Below are 25,011 nucleotides of genomic sequence, written 5' to 3' on the forward strand. Positions count from 1 at the left end.
TTTATATGCCTGACAATCATACAAAGAGCAAGTGTCTCTCAAGACAGAATTGACACGATGGCTCGACTTGGCAACCACAGGAGCATGAACAGTGTACCTTGAAGAGCAATTGAAATCAACCCATCTTATCAGCACCCACCATGGAAACATGTTCTCTGGAGCTTGGATTCCCTAGCTCAGAGATTCTTTCAGCTATATTCAAAATAAAGACTGAGATCATGCACATCAATTTCACTTAATTAGCTTTTTACATGACTTTCATTTCTGTTAAGTTAGCTAATTAACAACATGCTTCTGAATCAACTCTCTTACTTCTCTCTCTTGAGTTCATGGGCTTCTTCACTCTCATAGTCACTAAAGTCAGCTCTGTTAATGTCTCTTCTTCAGCAATGATTCAGGCTTGAGGGTAGTTCCCCATCGAGATACAGTAGCTATACTATTATTATTTTTTTTTTAATTTTTATTTTTATTTATTTATTTATTTATTTTTTTAATATATGAAATTTACTGTCAAATTGGTTTCCATACAACACCCAGTGCTCATCCCAAAAGATGCCCTCCTCAATACCCATCACCCACCCTGCCCTCCCTCCCACCCCCCATCAACCCTCAGTTTGTTCTCAGTTTTTAACAGTCTCTTATGCTTTGGCTCTCTCCCACTCTAACCTCTTTTTTTTTTTTTTTTTTCTTCCTTCCCCTCCCCCATGGGTTTCTGTTATGTTTCTCAGGATCCACATCAGAGTGAAACCATATGGTATCTGTCTTTCTCTATATGGCTTATTTCACTTAGCATCACACTCTCCAGTTCCATCCATGTTGCTACAAAAGGCCATATTTCATTTTTTCTCATTGCCACGTAGTATTCCATTGTGTATATAAACCACAATTTCTTTATCCATTCATCAGTTGATGGACATTTAGGCTCTTTCCATAATTTGGCTATTGTTGAGAGTGCCGCTATAAACATTGGGGTACAGGTGCCCCTATGCATCAGTACTCCTGTATCCCTTGGATAAATTCCTAGCAGTGCTATTGCTGGGTCATAGGGTAGGTCTATTTTTAATTTTCTGAGGAACCTCCACACTGCTTTCCAGAGCGGCTGCACCAATTTGCATTCCCACCAACAGTGCAAGAGGGTTCCCGTTTCTCCACATCCTCTCCAGCATCTATAGTCTCCTGATTTCTTCATTTTGGCCACTCTGACTGGCGTGAGGTGGTATCTGAGTGTGGTTTTGATTTGTATTTCCCTGATAAGGAGCGACGTTGAACATCTTTTCATGTGCCTGTTGGCCATCCGGATGTCTTCTTTAGAGAAGTGTCTATTCATGTTTTCTGCCCATTTCTTCACTGGGTTATTTGTTTTTCGGGTGTGGAGTTTGATGAGCTCTTTATAGATTTTGGATACTAGCCCTTTGTCCGATGTGTCATTTGCAAATATCTTTTCCCATTCCGTTGGTTGCCTTTTAGTTTTGTTGGTTGTTTCCTTTGCTGTGCAGAAGCTTTTTATCTTCATAAGGTCCCAGTAATTCACTTTTGCTTTTAATTCCCTTGCCTTTGGGGATGGCTTGATTTTTTAAAAAGGAAAGTATTGTTTTGTAAAACTTTTATTTCTGTTGCCTACACGTATACATGCACGCTGGTGATGCAGTTACAATGGTCACTGACAAACCTTCTCAGGGCAACCATCGTATTCTGCTCGTGGTCCCGCAGAGCAGGAATTTGGGGGCAGGACCCATGAGATAGCTCCTCTCTTCTCCGTGACGTCTGGGGGCCCAGCTGGGACGAATCAAAGGTGGGGAGGCTTGGCCCCTGGGAAGCATCAGGAAGCATCTTCATTCACGTCTCATGACAGGTGCCCTCCGGGGCCTCAGCTGGCTCTCGGCTAGAACATACACCAGGTGGTCTCTCCGCCTGGGCCACTTTGGGCTTCCTCCCAGCATGGCTGCCGAGCTCCAAGCAAACAAGGCTCAAGCGATGGCATGTTTCCCACTCAGCTGCAGAAGTCGCATGGCGTCACTTCTGCTACAGGCTCTTGGTGGAGCCAGTCACAAAGGCTGTCCCACGTTCAAAGGGAAGAGAGCCCTGGAGACAGGGCGTATTACTGAGGCTTCTTGGGAATGTATCGTCAGTCACAGCAGGTCCACAGTGGAAAATGTGTTTCCTCTTGTGCTTAGTGGCCAAAAAACGTTTGAAAAATCTCTGCTTGATATCCTCCAGTTACCATGTCAGGCTGTTCGAATGGACATGTAAGTAGTTTCCAAGTTTCTTGACTCTGCGAATGATGTTGCAGGGGGCGCCCAAGCTAGTGCTCCCGTGTGCACACGGGACGGCTTTGTCACAGTGCGTGCTCTCAAATCCTAGCCTCCTCCGGGTTTGCTGAGGGTAGATGGCCGGTGTGGTTGAAGGTTAACTGTGTGGGTTGAGGATGTGTTGCCGTTGTGAGAAACCCTTTGTTAATATAATTGCTTATCACGTTGAATTAAAAGGGACATTGCAATTGATTTCTTACTTTACTAGAAATCCTGTGTAAATACAGCTTCTTCCCCCACACTTTTGTCGTATAGACGATCCTGCAGGAACTCTGCGGTCCTTGCCGGCTAATCATTTCCTCGGGAGTTTCCCGGAAGGATGATAAATGGTTCGGCGGACGCTAAAAGCATTCTGAAGGCCCTGGTGCATATGGCCGATCTATAGCATGCTGTTTTGGCCGGGCAGTGGGGATGAAAGTCAACTTCTCCATGTTAATACTGACTACACGGCTGTACTCTGTGCTCCTGAATGTAATCAGGGAAGTTGTGCAGTAGCATGACATAAGCAGTCATCGGGAGGATAATTACCGGTCGGCCAAAGCCCAGCTTCTGATCGGAGGTGCCTGCGGGATGCAGCCAGCCCCCCAGCCCCCCCCCCCCCCCCCCCCCCCCGCCAGGCTTGCAGGGTGCTGTCCCAGGCCTGTAGCACCGGCTTTCCCAAGGCTCACCTGTATGGAGTTACTGCAAATCAGCCAGGCTTCCTTGGCCTTGGGCTGTGAGGAGGCCCGTTCCGCGGGGTCCTGGCAGACACAGGCGGCCTACAGATAGGCGCGGTGTTGATAGACCATCACACGGCTTTGAGGAAGCACCTTCCTCCCCAGCACGTGCATTCCTGCAAAAATTAACGCCTTCCTGTTCACAGCATCTGTCCCATTCAGCTTATCAAACATTTACTGAGCATTCAGTGTGTGCCAGGCCCCGTGCCAGGGATCTGTATGCAGATTTTGGGGGGTGGTTTCTCAATAGGGAAGCTAGTCTACAAGATAGAGACAAGGTTGTGAGCCAGCATTTGGGATCGATGGGCACTGGCCGTGAGAGGGGCAGGTGCAGACTGATGCAGATGTGTTCACGCCCCGGGGCTGTGATACAACAGCTTCTAAGTATGGGGTGGGGCGGGGGGGGGGGGTCCCAGGGGAGCCAGTGTTTAAATTGGGTCTTGAAAGATGTTCCCCGGACAGAAAAAAAGAGGGGGGGATAATTGAAAAAGGGTCAGTTCATTTCCAAGGATCCTTTGTACCTTGGGATCTGAACGGGGGAAGCGCTGTGGGACTTACGGGCGCTCCGGGAGGTCCGCAGGGAGAGGGAGCAGCGGGTCGGATGGGAAGCCGCGTGCAGGCCTGCACACTTATCCGCAAGCACCGCTGAGGAACTGACCGGTGAACGGCGCAGACTTGCCCTTGCTGAGCGCGGAACCGGTTTCTGAACACAGCACACGGTTCTTTTTCCAAAGCTCTGCTCAGAGAGCGCTCCTGTTAGAGACCTCGTGGCTGGAGCCAGCCCACGGGGGCCGCGTGCGCCTGGGGAGGATCCGGGCTTGGCCTCCTTGCTCTCCGGAGACCCCCGCCCTCCCCAGGGCGCGGCTGGGGGCAGTTCCCCACCTGCCAGGGTTAACGGAGAAGCCCCGTCTCCTGCCAAAGCCGTGGGGAGGGTGGCTTCAGCAGCGTGTCTAGGGGGCCATAATCATCACAGTGTAATGCCGTGAAAATGAAGTGCTTTATCTGCTCTGCCACTGGGCTGCAAGTGGCCCCAGTGACAGGCCACCCCGTGCAAAAGAGGGCTGTGACCGAGCCCTGCCATGTCCCTGCGGCCTCTTTCTTTCTCTCTCCCTTCCTCTCTCTCACATCCCGGCTCCCAGCTGGCTCTCCTCCGCCAGGAATACAGTCACGACAGGCTCCCTGCCCGCGCCCGCACTCGCTGGGACAACCACTGTCACCAGCGCCGGGAGCAAGCAGCCATCAAGGGCCACCTCGGTGGTGCGTGTCCCGCGCAGCCATTTCCCCTCCCTGTGACTCGTCATTTCCTCGATCCCGGGTGCTGGGCTTTCGCTGATGAGAAACCGAGCCAGAAACCATAAGCAAAATTGTAGAAGGTGGCATCGTGAGAAAGTGGCATGGGGTGATCCCAAAGTCTCACCTCTCAGGACTTGACACTTGAAGCAGTTGGTCAGGCCACCTCGTGCCGGGCCTGTGGACGGGTGGAGAATATCCCAGATGCGTCTCCGGGTTTGCCCCCTCGCCGCTCCCCCTCCCTGGACACTGGAAGAGTCCCCCCATGATGTGGTTGGTTTTTGTGGAGCCCTGAGTGTTACAGGGTAGGGGGCTCCTCACTTCACTTTTATTCCTGCGGCCAGACCTCTGCTCACCCCTTTCCATACTTGACCACAAAACTCTGCTTTTCTGGCTTGAACTCCTTTCCCAAAAGAGCCGTGACTCCCGTCCAAGGACTTCCTCCACGTATGCTTTAGGGAACCAGCCCAGGCTGTCACCTCTGGCCCCTGGAAGCCAGCCTGACCTTGGCCGATCTGCCAGGCTGCCAACCTTCCTGGCTTAGCTCTGGGTTTCCAAAGACGGGTTCAGATGATGACAGGCTGACATGACTCCACCATTACCAACGTGTGGGCCACGAAGCTGCCGTCCCACTGCCCGGACGTGGCGAGACCCTGGTGCGCTAACAACGCTGCCTCCAGATGGAAACGCTTGCCCTTGGATCCACCTACAGGGAGGCAAAGAGAACAAAGCTCCTTGTCCTGACAGTGCTTCACCGTCCCAGTTGGCTTTGTCCACTTGTGTCGTTTGGACCATATGTGGCTTAAGGCAAGAAGAATTAGCTGTCTTTCCCAGAACTCATTCTCATCAGTATGAAAGCCACCTATAACAGACAATCCCTCTGGATCTACTGTCCTTTAAAATTGCTAAGATTTAATTTTTTAGGGGCGCCTGGATCACTCAGTCTGTCAAGCATCCAACTCTTGATTTTTGGCTCAGGTCATGATCTTTCATGAGTTTGAGCCCCGGTTCATGAGTTTGAGCCCCGAGTTGGGCTCTGTGCTGACAGCATGGAGCCTACTTGGGATTCTCTCTCTCTCCCTCTGTCTCTCTCTCTGACCCTCCTCCACTTATACATGCACATGCTCACTCTCTCTCAAAATAAATAAACTTTAAAAAAGATTGAATTTTTTAAAGTCATTTAAGTTCCTAGAAAAATTGAGAGAAGGTACAGACATTCCATATGCCCTCCGACCCCACGCTGCACAGCCTCCCCCCGGCATCCACACCCCACACCTGAGTGGGGGACACTTGTTACCACTGAGGGATCTGCATTCACATATAGTAATCAGCCAGCACCCATAGTTTACCCTAGGGTCCACTGTTGGTGTTGGACCTTCTGTGGGTTTGGGCAAATGTATAATGCCATGTATCCATCGTTAGAAAATCACAGAGTATTTTCACTATCCTGAAAGTCCTCTGTGCTCCGCCTGTTCATTCCTCCTTCCCCCAACTCCTGGGGACAACTGATCTTCATACTGTCTCCGTAGATTTGCCTTTTTTGTTTTTAATTTTTTTAATGTTTATTTATTTTTGAGAGAGAGAGAGACAGAGCACGAGCAGGAGAGGGGCAGAGAGAGAGAGGGAGGCACAGAATCCCAAGTAGGCTCCTGGCTCTGAGCTGTCAGCACAGAGCCCAATGCGGGGCTCAAACTCACGAACCGTGAGATTGTGACGTGAGCTGAAGTCGGACATTTAACCGACTGAGCCAACCAGGTGCCCCTAGATTTGCCTTTTCCAGAATGTCACGTAGCTGGAATCATACAGCATGGAGCCTCTTCAGATCGGCTTCTCTCACTCAGTGGTATGCACTTCAGTTTCCTCTATGTCATTTTCTGGCTTGATGGCACATTGCTTTTTAGCTGAGTAATATTCCGTTATCTGGACGTCCTACAGTTTATTTACCCGCCTACCTACTGAAGGACATCTTGTTTGCTTTTGCCGGTTATGAATAAAGCTGCCACACATACCTGTGTGCAGGTTTTTGTGTGGACGTGAGTTTTCAACTCCTTTGTTTCTTTTTTTTAATGTTTATTTACTTTTGGGGGGGGGGGCGGAGAGAGAGGGGGGACAGAGGATCCGAAACAGGCTCTGTGCAGACAGTGGAGAGCCTGAGACGGGGCTCGAGCTCACGAACGGGGAGATCAGGACCTGAGCCAAAGTCAGATGCTCAGCCACCCGAGCCACCCAGGTGCCACTCTGCTCCTTTGTTTAAATACCCAGGAGTGCATGTGCTGGATCACATAGCAGGAGTACATTGGGGTTTGTAAGAGACCGCCAAACTGTCATCCACAGTGACCGCACCACTTTCTCTTCTTTACCAGCGATGAGAGTATTCCCGCTCGCCCACATTCTCAGCACATTAGATGTGGTCAGTGTTCTGGGTTTTGGCCATTCTGATATTTACGTAATGGCATCTCGTTGTTTTAATTTAAATTCCCCCCTGACATATGATGTGGAACATTTTTTCACTACTCTCTTTTTTTAGGGCTGTGTTTAATCTGGAAAGGTCATGAAAAGTTCTCTCTAAAGATAGAGTAATATGAATTATTAAGGTTACCCTCAAACGTGTGTTACCTTTATCCTTCCTTCCCTCCTTGCCTTCTTCCTTCCTTCCTCTGTCCCTTTCTTCGTTCCTTCCTTCTTTTCTTTCTTTCTTTCTTTCTTTCTTTCTTTCTTTCTTTCTTTCTTCCCTTCTTTTCCTTCCTTCCTCTTTCCTTCCTTCCCTCCTTCCTTTTTCCTTTTCCTTCCTTCCTTTCCTTCTTTCCTTCCTTCCTTCCCTTATTCTTACCCTCCCTCCTTCCTTCTTTCCTTCCTCACTTCCTTCTTTTCTTTCTTCCTCATTTCCTTCTTCCTTCCTTCCTTCCTTCCTTCCTTCTTCCTTCCTTCCTTCCTTCCTTCCTTCTTCCTTCCTTCCTTCCTTCTTCCTTCCTTCCTTCCTTCTTCCTTCCTTCCTTCTTCCTTCCTTCCTTCCTTCCTTCCTTCTTCCTTCCTTCCTTCCTTCCTTCCTTCCTTCCTTCCTTCCTTCGACAGAATGTCAGTGGGACTAACTCTGCCATCACTTGCTGGAGGGAAGGGGAAGGGTGTGGCCCGGCACCGACAGGCAGCCCATGGTTAGCGTTAGCAGCCCTCCATCACCAGCAGCCTGCGAGCTCCCTGAAATAGGGGCTAAGGTTGTATTTGCCTTGGCTTGTCCCCTAATAAAATGCTAGGCTCTGAGTAATCACTGAACCATGTTTTTAAAGTATGAATAGATGAATCTTGTGATCATTAATAATTTACAGTCACCTGACGCAGTGGTACTTAAGCTGGATTGTACGTTGGAATTACCTGGACCTTTTCCCAAATGTAGACCCAGACTGAATGGTTCCTAATTTCTAGAGATGGAGCCTGAGGGGGAGGGGGGCGGGTAAAACCTGCTGCAAGCTCCCCCTGGCGATCGTGATAAGCAACTGCACTTAGAAAACTAAAATAGACCATCCACTTTCAGTCATGAAAAAAGTGTAAAATTTCCCAAGCGTATAAGAATCTGGCGTTTAAAAATATCCAGGGAAATAATTTCATGTTTCATATCTTGGAGATGAAAGCATGTTCTTAGAAAAAGACGCACTTCTCGGTAACTCCTGCCCCTGACCTCTTTTCTATTCCTGTGTGGCTTGCCCTTTAGATCTTAAAACACTGCAGTCCCATCTGGGGTCAGCTGTGTGTGGCGTGATGTGAGCTTGTCTTCCAGCTCTGCTGCTCCTTGGGGGTGGCCCCCTCCCTGCACACAGTCGCCTTTGTCTTCCTCCCTGCCCTCTGTGGGCTTTTCCCTTCCCCACATGCCCAGCCTCAGCCACCTCTAATGCAGAGTGCTTTTCTAGGGACCCATCCACGGGGATGAGGCTGCTTGCCCCTTTGGGCCAGGCCTCCTCCCAAACAGTCCGTGTGCCGTGATGCTGCAGGAACACGGATTTTTTTCATTCATTACACTCTCAGGGCCTCCTGTGGAAGCCATGCCGGGAGAGGTATGATGGGACTTCCCCTGCCTACTCCAGGGGCGGGATGGCCACAGGCTTCGGAACTGGAGATGATGGGATTTGCGTGGCCACATGTGCAATACTGGAAACGTGCCTTGGCCTGAACCCAGCGCTCCATAAACCAGTGATTCCGCTTTGTAGGTCATTGTCGGGATGGAAGGAAACGTATGCAAAGTTCCAGGCACGTAGAGAGTTATAAGTCGATGGTAATTACAAGACGAGTGAAAAGGATCACAGGATGGATGAAGGAGCGCCGTGGCATTAAAACTACTCCAACCTCTGGGGCTCCTGGGGGGCTCAGTCGGTTAAGTGTCCGACTCTTGGTTTCGTCTCAGCTCATGATCACACGGTTCATGAGATCGAGCCCCTTGTTGGTTTCTGCACTGACAGCGTGGAGCCTGCTTGGAATTCTGTGTCTCTCTCTGCTCCTCTGTCTCCCTGTGTGTGTGTGTGCTCTCTGTCTCTCAAAATGAGTAAACATTTCTTAAAAAAACTTGTTACAGCCTCTGTGCTGTCCACTTCATCCTCAAAACCCTTCATTTATAAATTTAAAATAACTCACTTTATCAAACCTTGGAGTTACAGATGGTTGAAGTTCAAAAGACTTTAAAGATCAGCGACTTAATCCCCAAGCATGCCGATGAGCCCATGAAGTCATAGAAGGAAAAAGTGATTCACCCAAAGTCACGTCTCTCTCTGGTCCCTTCTTGATTCAGTCCCTATCAGTTTAACTTCAAATGAGAGCGCAGGCCTCCAGGACGTGGGGCATTTCTTTCTAACCTGGTTAGGAGATGGGGGGTTGATGAGAAACAGAAGCTGGAAGTCTGAGTTTCTATTTTGAGGAATGCGAAGAAGGACGGAGGTACAGGTCATTTATTTCACGGGCCTGTTTAATTGCCAGCCCTTTGGGATCTGAGATGCCCGGGGGATGAATCAGGGAGGGCCACACGGCAGAGTTTGCTCAGAAGGTATTCACAGCCTGGGGCAGCTACGGGAGCAAGGCTTTTGTAGAACAGAGGGCGGGGGTAGGTGCCATGACTGGAGGTTTGGGGAAGCTTCGCTGGGAGGGGGCTTTGCGCTAAGCCTAGAGGGATGGGTACAGTTTGGACATACGGCATCCAAGGAGGGCAGCCCACTCAGAAAGAGCAGCGCAGTCAACACAGACGCTGGAAAGCCTGCAAGGAAACTAAGTTGTCTGGCTTGACTGGAACACAGCGCACCTGCAGAGAACAGGGAGGAGCCGCGATGGGGAGGATGGGACAGCGGTCACCTCTGTCATGGCGGCGACACTTTGGCCTTTGACCTGCAGACCAGCGTTCCCCAGACAGGCTTCCACGGGGCACTGGTGATATGCCACAGGTGTCCTGCAGACGTCACCTTGTGCTCCACCCCATTAAAAGGAGGCAGGAGGGTAGGGAGAAGTTTGTTGTCAATTCCTGCCTTGGGGACATGATGGGCTAATACAGTTACAGATGCTGCTTTTATATGTCACCCGTCTATTTATTGGCCTTGAGAACCTCATGAGAGACATAGGATGTGGCGTCTCCTATGAATGTGGACTTGGAGGTTGCTGGTTGCACCATAATCTGGTAAATGTCAGGGTCCCAGTTTAAAGTTTGGGGTAGAAAAGAAAGCTGCCTTGGAACGCCTGGGTGGCTCAGTCGGTTAAGCGTCTGACTTCAGCTCTGGTCGTGATCTTAGGGTTCGTGAGTTCGAGACCCGTGTTGGGCTCTGTGCTGACAGCTCAGAGCCTGGAGCCTGCTTCAGATTCTGTCTCTCTCTCTCTCTCTGCCCCTCCCCTGCTCTCCCTCTGTCTCTGTCTCTCTCTCTTTCTCAAAAATAAAAGAAGCATTAAAAAGAAAAGAAAGCTGCCTTAAACAATGTGTCAAAACATCAACCTTCATGTGACCTGGGTTAGCATCCGTTTCTAACTGAACACTCCCAAGGTCACTGTCCCCAAGGTAGGTTCAGAAATGTCTAGAGGCCCCGTCTGCTTGCTCCTTGTCCCTGGAGCTAACCTCTGACGGGCCCTCCTCAGGGCTGCGGGCACTGACAATCAAGGCCCCGGAGTCTCATGTGCAGGGCGGCCTCTGCTCCAGGGCCTGTCCCGCTGGAGCCAAGGAGCCTGGACAGGGCCCCCGACCTGCTGCCCGTGGGAGGCAGAGCAGAGGCAGGAGGCCAGGGCCTGTGGCCGAGAGCAGGAGGGTGACTCATGCTTTCCAGGGGGTGTGTCCGGGTCCGGGAGGCCCCAGAGCTGCCTCTGCTTTGAGAAGTAGCCTCCTGTCTGTGGTCAGGGCCTGTGCACGGGGCTCACCCTGACATGGAAGATGCACCAAAAAGATTTCTGGCCAAAACTTTTTTGTTTTTAAGTTGCGGGACTGAAGTGTGCACGTGTGCATGTGCCCAACTACATGTGCCTGTATGAGTGTGCGTGTGCGGACTCGGGCTTGTGCACGCGCGCGTGCATGCATGAGAGTGCCCATATGTGTGTGGATACATGCTTGTGCACGAGTGTGTGCCTGTATGAGTGTGCATATGTGGACACAGGCTTGGGCACATGCATATGCATGCATGAGAGTGCACATATATGGATATGTGCTTGTGTGTGAATGTGCACCTGTATGAGTATGCGTATGTGGACAGGGCTTGTGCACGCACGTGTGCATGCATGAGAGTGCACATATGTGGATATGTGCTTGTGCATGAGTGTGTGCCTATATCAGTGTGTGTGTGTGGACACGGGCTTTTGCACATGCGTGTGCATGCATGAGAGTGCACATATGTGGATATGTGCTTGTGCATGAGTGTGTGCCTATATCAGTGTGTGTGTGTGGACACGGGCTTTTGCACATGCGTGTGCATGCATGAGAGTGCACATATGTGGATATGTGCTTGTGCATGAGTGTGTGCCTATATCAGTGTGTGTGTGTGGACACGGGCTTTTGCACATGCGTGTGCATGCATGAGAGTGCACATATGTGGATATGTGCTTGTGCATGAGTGTGTGCCTATATCAGTGTGTGTGTGTGGACACGGGCTTTTGCACATGCGTGTGCATGCATGAGAGTGCACATATGTGGATATGTGCTTGTGCATGAGTGTGTGCCTATATCAGTGTGTGTGTGTGTGGACACGGGCTTTTGCACACGCGTGTGCATGCATGAGAGTGCACACGTGTGGATATGTGCTTGTGCACGAGTGTGGGCCTGTATGAGAGTGCGCATCGGCAGACACGGGCTTGTGCATGCACGTGGGCCTGTATGGATGTGCGTGTGTGTGTGAGTGAGAGTCCCGACACAGGCAGGTTCTCCCTACGGGTCCTAAAGGTGGAAGAGGGGTCGGTTTGCGCATGACGTCATCGCAGGGACGAAAGTCCACGCATTTCAGCAGCTTCGTGCGAGCAGCCGGGCGGCTAGGCCTCAGCCTGATGCAGGTGCCCGGTTACAGTCAGTCCTGGTCAGGACCCCCCCGCTCCGGGTGTGCCTTGCCCTCTCCGAGCCTCGCCCCCCTCAGCCTGCAGGCAGACAGGATCCTCTGCGCTCCCACTCTGGTCCAGGCATCGGCTCCCTTCAGCCTCCTCCCCGAGTTCACGCCTGCCTCTCTCCAGCCCTGAGCTGCTCGGCTCCCAGCCTTCTGGCCCCGTTCCCTATTTCTACTCCCGCACCGGCCCCTTGGGACTGAAGAAACAGTTGGCATCTCTCCTCTGGCCTTTATTCTGCTTCCAAATGTGGTTTTCTTCCCTTCTGACTCCTGCTCCCGGCCACACAGGGGCTCTGGGACGCAGCCCTGGGAGGCAGGTCGGACACTGATGACCGTGCCCTGGGTGAGGGGCAGGCAGGCCCAGGAGACGGCGGCCGGTCTGAGGAGCACCCCGGAAGGAGGCAGGGCTGGCCTGGAATCTGGGGAGCTGACCCCGGGCTGGAGGCTGGGAAGGCCTGGAGATAGGCAGTGCCTTCCGGGTTTCTGCCTCAAAGTCTGCTCCTGCCTTCCCTGGGGTTGACTGAGTGAGCCAGGTTGAGTTCAGCTTCTCAATCTGATTTTAAATCCTTATTTTTTTTCTTATTTATTTGGTAAATCCCTAATTCTTAACCTTTGTCAGACTTTTTTTTTTTTTGATGTTTGTTTATTTTTGAGAGACAGAGTGACACACAGCACGAGCAGGGGAGGGGCAGAGAGAGAAGGAGACACAGAATCGGAAGCAGGCTCCAGGCTCTGAGCCGACAGCACAGGGCCCAACTCCGGGCTTGAACTCATGAACCGTGAGATATGACCGGAGCCGAAGTCGGACACTCAACCGACTGAGCCACCCAGGCGCTCCGACCTTTATCAGACTTTTTAAATTGTTTGCACAAACCTTTCTAATCTAGAGGGAGAAAGAACCCTGTAACTTGTGGTAAATGCTGGCAAGTCAGAAGACGTGGCCGTTCCCACCTTTTAAAGACCGGAGGCAAATCTCTCTGGATTCTGCTCGAGGCCCCGGCAGTGCAAGTGAGGGAGGATTACGCAGCAGAGATGTGACAAGTGGGGGAGACTCCAGAAAAGTTTCCTTGATGGGGTCATTTAAGGTAGAAGCTGGGACCAGCTTGCCGCCCCCAATCCCCGGAGACTTGGGGAGGAGTTGCGGTTCTTGCCAGAAGTGTGGGGGCAGACGCAGGAGGGAGTACTAAGAGGTGGCGGAGGGAGTTGGGGCGATGCCCCCATTTCTCGGCCATTAATTAGCCTCCCAGAGTGCTTGGGGTGAAAGAGCTGTGTGTGTGTGTGTGTGTGTGTGTGTGTGTGCGTGTGCATGGAAGTGTGTGTCCGCTCTCGTAAACCTACTGCAGGGTCTGGATTGGCATGGAGGGAAGCCCTCGATCAACCCGTAAGAGGCAAGAGGAAAACCCGGGAGGGCCTGGAGCCGTCGCCGTCTCTGGAATTGGAGTTTCCGTCGAATTGCACTAGATTTCTGACAGGCTAGAGTCAGGGGCTCACATGGGTTTCTGGTCACTGCATCTCTCATCGTAATGTAGGAGGGCTGAGCTTTCGGCCAGCACAGACACCGGTGGCCTGAAATGAGGGGCACTGGCCACCGGGAGACGTGCACTCTTCATGGTCATATCGAGAAAGTTGCATCAATAGCACATGGTGAGGGAGGGATGTAGGGAGCAAGGGAGACCAGGTGCTGGTGGGGAATCCCAGATTTCTGGGCATCTGGAGAATGGCAGTGCCTCTCTGCTCGGCACAGGGAAGTCGGGAGGCAGAGAATGTTTGAAGCGAGCAGGGCACTGATGAGTTTAGATGCATGGAGTCGTCCGTGGCACTGAGCATCCAAGTGGAAAGACGACCAGTTTGGCTGTTAGGTTCTAGACTTCCGAAGGGACTCTTGGGTCGGCAGAACAGGCTTGGCGACAGGTTTATCCTTTGAGCCCCGTCTGAGGGTTTTCCCCTGTAAAACACTTGTTTCAAGGCTAGACTTGTTGCCCAGAGATGAGAGTGTTGAGTGGTGCAAATAGGAGGAAAGATTGATGAGCAAGAAAATGCTGGCAGTGGGGAGGACAGGGCTCTGCTCCAGGAAGGAAAGTGAGAAGGGAACTGATAGTTGAGGGGGACACTCTTAGGTCGTTTGCGGGGGGTGACAGAGCCTCGTGTTGCCTTAGTGATCCTCCTGGGGACAGCCGTGCTCACAAGGCTCAGGAAGAAGGCATCCACTAGGTCCACGGGGCAGAACTTCAGGAGATGGACCACAGGACCTTGGTCACCACTGTACTGTGAGAGAGCCGGTGCTTGAAACCCTCCCAATTCTTAGCCTAAGAGGAGCAGAACTGGAGCCTGGTCCAAGGACCGGCATTTTCTTTGCAAGTATTAACTCAACAGACAGCGGTTGGAAGCCTCGGATGTTTCACGCTCCTTGTTCTGAGGGATAAACCAGTATCGCTGGAACCTCACAACCTACAGAGGCCATGGGTGCGCGAAGGGGCACGAACCTTGCGTGGAGCTGGCGAAAGTAGTGCCGGGCTGGGAAAGGCGGGGAGGAGGACAGGGAGCCTTGAACTGAGCCTAGAGAGAGGTGGGTGGTTTCACCCAAGGAGCCCGGAGGAGCCAGGCTGGAAGAACAGGGAGGGTCAGGTTTCGATGCCCTTCTGGGGGAAATTGCCCCTGTATGAAATGGGAACCCCTGGAGGGTTTTAGATTGGGAAGTGACAGTTAAGTCCTACGCTTTAGGAAGACTTTGCGGCGCCTGGATTGGAGGGGAGGAGCCTGAGATCTGTGGGGTTTGCTGGAAAGTGGAAGGTCCTGGATGGGGAGCCGCCTGCCAGCATGCAGTGCCGAGAAGCGGCCAGCAGGTGGCACTCGAGCACTGCGTTTATCGAGTTTCAGGCGGGCCTGTGCTTTGCATTCTTTTGTTACTTTGTTTTTTATTTGGGTGTTTTTGTTTTGCCTGTTAGTGGTGGATTTTTGTGTTTGCCTCCGGGCCTTCCACCCTGTACCCACCCAGCTTCCTTTCAGCTTCTCTTAGAATACTTTCTACCCCGCATCCCGCGCGAGATAAACCGAAATAAGAAAGGACAGCAAAAAAGAGAAAGCAAGTGGTCAGTTTCAGAGGGGACAGGCTAGCATCTGGGGCAGCTGGGCGGGCCCCCGTTGCCCTCCGAGCTTGAGGCCAGGCCTCTGGGGCCACTGCCCCACCGTGGGCCTGGCGGTCATCACTGCCAGCAACAGAGACCTCAGGCAGGGGGAGCCCAGGCTCCGGAAACGAGGGGCAGACAGGTACCTCTTCGTGCACCTGCCACACTTCCTCCTGCATCCCAGGTGACCCCACCCATTTAAAGAGGTCCCCTTTCAAGGTGACACAGAGATCCACCTTCATCCCAGAAGTCCTTCTGTGACGTTCTGGGTTTGTCTTACTCCGTGATTTCCCCCCATAGGCTCCTTTCTTCATCGTACAAAGAGAAGGAGCTCCGGAGGCACATCCCCCTAAGTGGCCCCGGTTCTGCCAGTCCCCCCGGTGCAGCTCCCTCATGCTCAGTGTGGCCCCACCTGGGGCACGCCCCAACCCCCAGGGCGTGAGCGGAAAGCAAAAATGAGGCAAGGGTGCCCACCTCCCTTCCAAAGGGTTTTCTGTCTCGTTTAACGCTTGGAAGGCCTCTGGGCTACACATCACCTCCCCCCCTCGCCGTCTCTACCCCTCACTGAGACCAGTCACGCCTTGGGCGCTTCACGTCCCTCTCTGAGCCGCAGGTCCCTTGTGTGCGCTCCATCCGTAAAGTACGGGCAAGAGTCCGACTCCATCCAGGGGTCCGTTAATGGAAACGAACGTGTGTGACTGCGGAGGTCAGTATCACATCTCGGGATCTAACCTGACGCTAGCCTGTGCGTGGATGACAAGGGGACTATCTTCTTCGTTTATCAACCGCCACACGCTACTAAGAATATGGGTCCAAAACATTTGCTCACCAGTCTTGCAGTGAGGTGTTTGGGCTGCAAAGGCGACCCTTATCCCAAGTAAAGATCCTTCTTGCGTAAGGAGAAGAGTGATCCCAGGAGAGGAGTGATCCCAGCTCTTCCTCGCTCCCAGTGGCTCAGCCCAGGCTCTGGGCGGGGATTCAGGGTGTTGGCCTGTTGCCAGCCGGACGCTAGAAGGGGAAAGTGGAAGACCCGGGGTCCTCTTCTGCTTCTGGCCAGCTGTGTGGTCTCAGACAATTCATATCACGCCTCGGGACTTTTCTTCTTGAAGGTGGGCTTTGCTTTCTTTCCTTGACTGTCCCCTAAGGCTGTTGGGAATATCCAGGGCAGATGGGGGGCGAGAAAGCCCTCCCGGCATCACGGAGACCTTGAAATTTACCTTGAGAATCTTTTTCTTCCCTGAGTATTGCCGTGAACGTCTTCCTAGCTGCCAAGCCACTGTCTTCTTCCTCACCTTGTGTCCCAGTGTTGTACCGGCTGGCAAGGGTGCTGAGCCCATGAAATGGTCTTTACGCTCTGGAAACATCCGTCGCTTTTTTCTGAGAACACAGGCGGTTAGCACCCACGTGGGGCATCGGTGCTGTTAACTTATCCACCAAACAGGCATCTCTCACGTGCACATTATCCATTCTTTAAAAATTCATTTTGCGTGTTCTTGCATTTTGCATAAAAAATTTTGCATTGTCTCGCAATTTCATCTTAAGCTACCTTTTTCTTTCAATGCCATCATCATTAGAACTCTTCTTGTGTTACTTTTGAAACGTCCACTATGCATGCGTTTATGAGATGCAGGGAGGTTTATATATTTGTGAGATGCTTCACATCAAAGCACCGTGACATACTTACACCTGCATCGCCCAGCAGAGCAGACGGAGTTTGTTCTAGAAGATACCGTCCGTCCAGTCTAAGAAGGTCCTAAATGAAAAGTTTGTGAGCAGAAAACAGCTTGCAGTCTTGCCCATTCCTATCACAACAAGAGTTTTAAGCCGAGAATTAAATTTTAATTTTACCAAAAAATTCTAGAAATTGCTTCCTTTCAGCGCATTCAAATGGAGAATTGCACTGGTAGGCCGTCCACCGTTCAGTCACTCTTGCATTTCCAGAATAATCGCTGCTGTTCATGGTGCTAGTCTTTGAATGGCCTCTGCATTGTGCTTGCTCATGTCTATGAAATTAAATATAAATTAAACATAAAGATTTGGAAGCGCTGGCGGGCTACGTTTTTCTTTTTCTTTTTGCCTCTTGGTTGGGGGGGGGGGTTGGGTTTTATATTTTGTGAGCTTGGCAAAAATGATTTGGGGAATTTTCTTCCGCTTCTGTCTCTTCCTCCCTCCTTGTCCTGATTGGAAATACTGAATACTGTTTTCCTCGAAGATTCATTAGAAATCTCCTGTTAGGGGCACCTGGGTGGCGCAGTCGGTTAAGCGTCCGACTTCAGCCAGGTCACGATCTCGCGGTCCGGTCCGTGAGTTCGAGCCCCGCGTCGGGCTCTGGGCTGATGGCTCAGAGCCTGGAGCCTGCTTCCGATTCTGTGTCTCCCTCTCTCTCTGCCCCTCCCCGTTCATGCTCTGTCTCTCTCTGTCTCAAAAACAAATAAACGTTAAAAAAAAAAAAAAGAAAAAAAGAAATCTCCTGTTAATAAAGAGAGTGGGCTTGGCGCTCTTTTACGGGAACGGGGTTCATCCCCTGACTCCGTCTGTTCCATGAACTTGGGTCTGCGTGGAAGGTCTCCTTTCTGTGGGAGGACACACGAGTGTCTGTTCTCTTCCACATGCTGCGTGAACCCTCCGCAAAGTACGTTCCTGCCTTTTTTTTTTTTGTTTAAACTTCCCGCTAGGCCTGCAGCCATTTCTTCACCATCAGTTCCTACTGTTAACGGTTCATCATTTTTACTGTTACCGTTGGCTCTTTAATGTGTAAAAACCAACTCATGGGTTTATTAATTACTTCTCACACTTACTGTCTCTAAATAAACAATTTCTGCCTTCATCTTTTTAAATTCTTTTGTTCTGCTTGCCTTAGTGTTTTTTTTTCTTATTGTTTTCTAATTTCTTGAGTTGCGTAATTAAATAACACATTTCCATTCATGCTTGCTAATTGATATACATATTTCTGGCAGAAAAATCCCTCTGAATGCTTTTAGTCCTATGCTCTGGATTCTGGCATTTCGTGTTTCAATTTTCCTCCTGATGAGATGTTTTGCTTTTCAGTATTGAGGTTTCGGTTTACTCTTTTTTTTTTTTTTTTTTTTAATGCTTATTTATTTTGAGAGAGAGAGAGACAGAGTGCAATCAGGGAAGGACAGAGAGAGAGGGGGAGACACAAAATCTGAAGGAGGCTCCAGACTCTGAGCTGTCAGCACAGAGCCTGATAAGGGGCTCGAACTCACGAACCACAAGTTCATGACCTGAGCTGAAGTCGGACACTTAACCTACTGAGCCACCCAGGCACCCCTTGATTTACTCTTTGATCAACGTGTTGTTAAATAGAAATTTCTTAAATTTCCTTCTGGAAGGCTTTTATAACTGGTTTGACATTCCAATTTCATTTTTGTTTTTTGTTTTTTTTTTTTTAATTTCTAAGTTTTTCTCCTATGTAGCATTTCTTTGGGTTTTTAGTGAAGTTTTCTTGTCTTGTCGTCTAACAAAAAGTCAGTTTTTAAGGGCTGTTCCATGGACACTTGAAAAAGTTGGCCTATCTTCTGTTTCCATGGCATATGATTAGACATGTGTGAAAAATATCCATTGATTGATTGATTGCATTGGTTAGGTCTTCTGTATTGTGATGTATTCCGTCTACTTTTATCTCTTATGAAACGAGACACGTATAAAGGGCCACCACTGGAGCGTCCCCATGTGTCTGTGCCCTCTTTCGTTCTTCATAAATGCTGATTCCAGGGTATTTGGAGAATAAACCTTAGGTTTGTTCTGGCTTAAGTTCAAGTCCTGGCTCTATCACCTGTTAAGAGTCTGGCCTTGATTGAGTTCCTTTGTTTGGCTGAGCTGCCTTGTCTGGAAGATGGGCTGATGATTCATGTCCTGCCGAGTCATAACCCACTTTAGGGGGAGAGCCTGTGATGTGCTAGCCCCACAGTAGATGCTGCTGTGCTTTTAACTGCGGCTGCCTGCTCATAAGCGCACCTGGCTGGCGAGCACAGTGGCTAGAGCTCGTGGTGACCTGTGCTCTCCGGCGCGATTCTAATGGGTTCGCGACTTCCTTGGAAGTTGTTTGTGTTGGTCCTTCCACTGCAGGCACTACTACTGTCACTCGAGCTACTGAAATCGCGTTACCCCTCTCCCGGTGGCTGCTTGGGACCCCCGTCGTTCCCGTTACTGCGTCTGCTGTGGTTCTTGCTGATGCTACAGCGACTCTACTTGGCGCTCCTTGTACCGCGACAGCGTCTCCCAGGGCAGCTGCTTCTCTTGCCGCTGCTACTGCGTAATCACTGGCGCGTTGGTACTGTTTTTTAGATTTATTTCAGGAGAGAGAGAGAACATGAACAGGGGGAGGGGCAGAGAGAGAGAGAGAGAGGGAGGGAGGGAGAATCCTAGGCAGGCTCTGCACCGCGAGCGCAGAGCCTGACGCAGGACTTGATTTCACGAACCGTGAGCTGGTGGCCTGTGCCAAAATCAAGAGTCGAGCGCTCAATCGACTGAGCCACCCAGGCGCCCTGATGCATTGCAATGATTTATGAGCCTCTTAGTATAAAAGGAGGTGGGACTGGATGCAGAGGGTCAAGGCATCCTTCCGGCTTTTCCACGTACCCGCCTTCCTAACCTCACAGACGTCCTCACAGAGGATGTCACCGCCTGCAAGGCGCCCCCGCAGACTTGCCGCGACGGGTGAATGAGACAGCATCTCTGGAGGGTCTGCGAAGCTCTGGGGCAGTAGAGGTGGCCTCAGAATATGAAGCCTTGGCTTCTCCCTTGCTTTGCTTAGAGAGAGACAGGGAGCGACAGAGAGACAGAGGGAGAGCGGAGGTTAACATGAGCCAAAGATACAGGACCGAGCGCCTCAATTCCCGTGTCTGGTTCCAGATGAAATACCACTCGTGCAGGGAGAGGACTGTGCGGGGCTGGCAGTTCTGGAGGCCAGTCGATTCTGCGCCGTTCCTGGAGGAAGAGAGCAGGTAGGTGGAGGCCACAATGTGTCACTCTGTCCTGGGGGTATTGAGTCTCCAGTTTCCAGTATTATGGCCAAGCTAAAGCTATGGACCCGTAGATACAATAATCTACTTTAGGTTTCAAGATTTGTTATCTCCTAAGTGAGACCAAGGAGATGGCTTTTGCAAAGGTTTCCGGGGGGGGGGGGGGGGGGCGTGGCATATACCAGAATGCGACGTCTACAGGAAGGAACCCAGTGTGGTTTTCATTAGGACTTTAAGGTCTGAAGTCACTGAGGAGCCTATTGCTTTCCCAAGGAAAGATGCGGTTAGAGTCTCCTTCCCCTTCCAGATGGAGGACCTCGTGGCCCCATGTCCGTCCGCCGTAGCTCACTGGGGGCCAGAGGTGACTTCAGAAGGGAGTAGGGCCTCCGATGCTGGCCTCCACTCCTGTTCACAGGGCTGCCTCCTCTGAGTTTCCACGCCTGGCTAAATGCGATCATGCCAAGGTGTATGCAACAGTGAAGGCAAGTATTACATGCTCAGTGGATGTTGTTATAACAAAGATCATCATCTCTTCCCTACAGGGAATGTGGCTATAAAAGGGAGCGACCATGTGCCTGCGTGTTTTAGGCACTTGGGGAACGTTACCCTTTTCTCTTAGATGTTCTGTCACGACAGACAAGGATTCAGCATGAGAATAGAAGGTGACGTTTGCAGGACTGACAAGAAGCGACCAGAACCTTAGAATTTTGGAGGAGTAATGAGGAGACAGAGGTGGGCAGCTCTCAGTTAGGTGCCCACACATGTGTGGACGTGCATGAACCGCTCACGCACAACACGGAGGCTGTGATGTTGAATGTGCCAGGAGTTGGCTCAGATATGAGGCACGCTGGAGAGGCCGTGCCCTCACTCAGATGCAGGGGCTGACCCGGAGGCTGGGCCTGGACAGAGGTGCCTCACCTGAAGGGTCCAGTAGGTGACTCTTCTTCATACATGGAAGTGATGGAAGGCAGTGCATTTCAGAGAAGCCCGATGGATTTCTCTAGGTTCCCGGCAGTTGGAGGGAGGGTACCCCCACTGGGGTAGGAGGCAAGGGGAGCTGAGAGCTGAATGATGAAGCAGTAGGTGGGAGAACCACCCTGAAGAATTTCTCAGCTCAGGCGTGTATTGCCAAAACCAGGTTTTTATCAGAAGCCCGAGCATCTTACGGGGTTGGGGGTCACTACATTGTGACTGGTGTGGACGGAGCTGGGAGGCCACACACACCTTTGTCAGGGAAGGAGCCTCCCTGCTGCGTGTCTGGGGAGACAGACTGCTGGAAAACCTTGTTGGGTCGGGGCACCCAGGCTGTCCAGTCGCCGTGTGCAGAGGGACAAGTCTCAGCTGTGGTTGGGATGGCGTGGGCACCTTTGTCCCAGCCAGGGACTCTCCAGGTCAGTAAGGGCGTCTCCGGATGACTGGCCAAGAAAGCAAGTGCTAGCGGGTGAGGGGTCCACTGTGAACTGAGACCAAATGCAAAGGGGTCTGATGAGGTGACAGATAAGGGATACCTTATTGTGGCTTTTATGATCATTGGTCATTTACAAATCTTCCCCGGGGCTCACCTGCTTTGAAACATAGTATTTCTACAACACAGGCATCTACGAGTTGATTTTTCAGCTGTCATAATATTTGATCATTAAATTCCACAGATGAGGAACTCGACCTTTGAGATAAGTAATTTGCCCAGGTTTACACAGCTTGAGAGGTGGAAAACGTGACTGGCCTCAGAGCTGGTGCTTTATCTCTTGGCCTGAGTGTCCTAAACTCATCCGGGTTCTCAGAAGTCAGAATGGGTTGGTTGGTTCCCTCCTGAAGGTCATTTATGGCGATGTGTGCATTCAACCGTTGCCCGCAGGCAGCCTCTGGTGCTGTGTGGGTGTGCGCTTGTGAGTATGGGATGTTCACCTGAGCCTGCGTCAGATTCCATCTAAGCCAACCAGGGGCCCTTCCCACCGGGTGTCACCAAACACCCAGCAAGGCCATTTGGCTGTTTTATAGCACACGTGAGTGAGGCCGGGTTGGGTTCTGTCGTATGATGAGGCATAATTCCCTCTCGTGAAGCCCCAGAAACGTCTTTCTCTTCAGCCTGTTTAAAGGTTTTGCTTTATGAGATATTGGTTAATGATCACAAAGTAATAATCATTTGCCATTAAAAACAGGTGCTCGTCCCTGCACTTGACGCTGGTGTCTGGGGCCAGTGGGAGAAGAGCTTAGTCCCTACGCGGTGCGTAGGCATTGGCGGAAGAAGGCTGCAAGCCCCAAGTGGGCAGAGCATCCAGCTGAGGGCCCCTGAGCTTGCGCTTGGTGCTATCTTACTACCACCGGTCCTGTTGGCTCAAGACCTTATCATTTCCTTGGGTGGGGGCTCTTCCCAGCCCTGTGGACGCCCTGTCCAAATACAGGAAGGGCCCTGCACGCTGGAGTTAGTCTGGTGGGCCTGCACTGTCGCCCTGATCTTCCTTAGAAAAATACAATTGACTGCCTAGAAAAACACCCAGAAAACAGATGCCAAGAAAACTGGTGACTGCTCACTGTGCGTGCCTGATTCTCCAGGAGCAGTAAACCCGACTTTACTCGAGCAAGGCACTGGGAGGAGACGTGTAGCTAGACTGCAGCCACGAGCAGCACCACCACCAAGCTCTTGGGCTCCGGAACGCGATTTTGTGCTACAGGGCCTTCTCAGCGCCTGTAACGTTGCCCCAGCGATGCTACAGCTGTTGGCCGTGAGGGCCACTAGTTGGCCTCTTCGTGTTGGGTCCATGTCAGAGATTTTATAGGAAGCATGGGCCAGAAATGGAAGAAGCCATGATTCTTTATCTGCTTAACCAAAGTTCAGTTTGGTTCCCTCAGCGTGTCCAGAAGCAAAAGTACGAAACAAGGCTTCTCCTGCCCCTGGGTTGCGCCTTAGAACCTGGGAGCCTGGGAGCCCACCAACACCAAGGTCATATCCCAGAGAATTAAGTCAGAACCCCTGGGGCTGAGACGTAGGCAGCAGTGGCTTCTCTTGGGCTCTTGATCGCATCGATGTGCAGCCACTCTTGAGAACCAGTAGTGGGCCCGGGCTTAGAGAAGACAACAGGTGAATTTGTTATATTAGAGAAACCAATCTTACTCCATTCCGAGACAGCCAAGTTATTTATTTTTCAATAGCTCCGTCTGGTTCTAGAGTGTTATTTTTAGATCCTCAACATTCAGCAGTCAATAAAAATGCCTTGAACTTGAGGGCTACAGAGCACTCCGTGATGTTCCATTTCAGATACTCGCTCTCCATTTATTCAATAATGACTGCCCGGGTTTCACTTAGCGCTAGGCGTTGTGCTGGCCACAAAGATACAGCCGACCTCTGCGTGTGAAGTCATAATCCAGTGCGCGAGAGAAACACGTAAGCCAACGACTCCAGTCCGGTGTCAATGAAGGGAAACCCACTTTATAGCGAGGGTCTCCGTGAAGACAGGGTCCATCCCGGCGCTATCAGATGTATGCAGGTCCCCAGATTCCAACGATAACAGCTGCTTAGGGCAAGACCACCGGTCTGGACGGCTCTGCTCGTTCTCGCCAAACATTAGAGCACCGCCTCTGTACTTGGGCTTTAAGACGTGTTTCACAGCACCTTCTGTTGGAAACTTGACACACCTGGCCCAGGGCCACACCCTGCATTTAAATGAAAGTCCACAGCTCTGGGTGGTAGGTCACTATAAATGTATTTCACTAATCGGAAGATGTTGGTGTTTTAGTTATTTTTCCCTTCCTGGCTACCAGCCTCTCTCAGGGGGCTGCTTTAGGTGAAGACACTCGTCTTCCATTGCCCACACTATAGAGCTCCAGACTCATTCCAGCCTCCTGTTGTTTGAAGGGGCGGGGTTGGTGCCAGGTACTAACTCAAGACCGGGTCCCTGGAAGAACATTAGCTGAATGAGTTGGGCTGCAGACCCAGCCCACCCCCCACCCCCCGCCCCCGCAGGTGTGTGGGCGGGGCCTTTCCCACCGCCGGTAGACTCCAGGTCCCGCCAGCCGATGCATAGCCACCAGGAGGATTTTCTCCCACCAAAATACACCGCTAATCCTTGCTGCCTCCTCACACTCCGTATCTACTTCCCCAAATCCACATATTTGTGCAACAATTTCCAAGCCTCGGGTCCTGCAAAACTCCTTTGCACATCAGACGTTTAAGTCTGTTCATTTATCCCAGTGAGTTCGTCTCTTCCTTTGACATTCTCTTGGTGAACAGGGGACTCGGGCGAGCCTTTAGTCATGACTTCTGCCCACAGGTCCATATCAGGGACTGTATCACTTATGCTGTATGTTGGGCACATCATTATTTTATGTAAATTAAGAGGTTAGGTAAAGAGTAAGGGTACTTATTGGGAGACTGAGTTCTACTTCCTGCTCTCCCTCAAAGGTATTGCCTGAGCTGGGGTGGGCTGTTTGGAATCCCAAGGCCTTGATTTGCTCCCGTGTAAGACGAGAGGCTGGGGTTCTGTCCCAGTCCTAATTTGAGCTTTGGTGTGAGACCATAAAAAAAGAAGGAAAAAAAAAAATCTAAGTCTCAGTTAAAGACAACTGAAACACCAGCAAGTCAATGGCTTATCCAGAAAGCTTGTAAGGGAGTTTTGGATCACTCTAGATCTTTTTTTTTAAAAACAGCCCTCTGCCCCAAGCGATGAGCATCTCTTGACCAGTCAGTGCATCTGGGCATGACACTCAAAGCTTCTCACCCTTTTATCTCCCAAATATCCCGTGGCGAGTCAGTGTAGAAGTCTGTGTCACAAGTGCAGCTCCCAGTGGGTGCACACTCTATGTGACGGCTGTCTTCCTGCCTTTCGCAGACCCGATGGTGGGAAACTCCAAGGCCGGACATTCGCAACGGCCTCCGCACACAGCGCTGCCTTCTGTGCCCACCATGTCCGCTTCCCGACAGTTGTAGGTGACAGACACCTGCACCAGTGGAGTGGCTAGGGAACGTCGCTAGGTGTGTGTGTGCTTTAAGGAAGAAAAAAAAAAAAAAAAGGAAGCAGAGGAGTTGGGCTTTTTCTCTTTAGCTTTTGTGG

General features: G+C 51.1%; 1 protein-coding gene across 14 annotated transcripts in view; it reads left to right on the forward strand.

Moving 5' to 3' along the window:
* RNF144A (ring finger protein 144A) overlaps window positions 1-23,185 on the forward strand; it is a 164,868-nt gene extending 141,683 nt beyond the window's left edge. For all 14 annotated transcript variants that reach the window (XM_081795152.1, XM_078445038.2, XM_078445040.2 and 11 more), the window contains one exon: window positions 22,123-23,185. In XM_081795152.1, coding sequence (XP_081651278.1) covers window positions 22,123-22,449 — 327 coding nt within the window. In that variant the 3' untranslated portion in view covers window positions 22,450-23,185. The remainder of the gene's footprint in view (window positions 1-22,122) is intronic.
* The last annotated feature ends 1,826 nt before the right edge of the window (window positions 23,186-25,011 follow it).

Source organism: Panthera onca, chromosome A3 (genome assembly GCF_046562875.1).
Source record: "Panthera onca isolate mPanOnc1 chromosome A3, mPanOnc1 haplotype 2, whole genome shotgun sequence".
NCBI lineage: Eukaryota > Metazoa > Chordata > Mammalia > Carnivora > Felidae > Panthera > Panthera onca.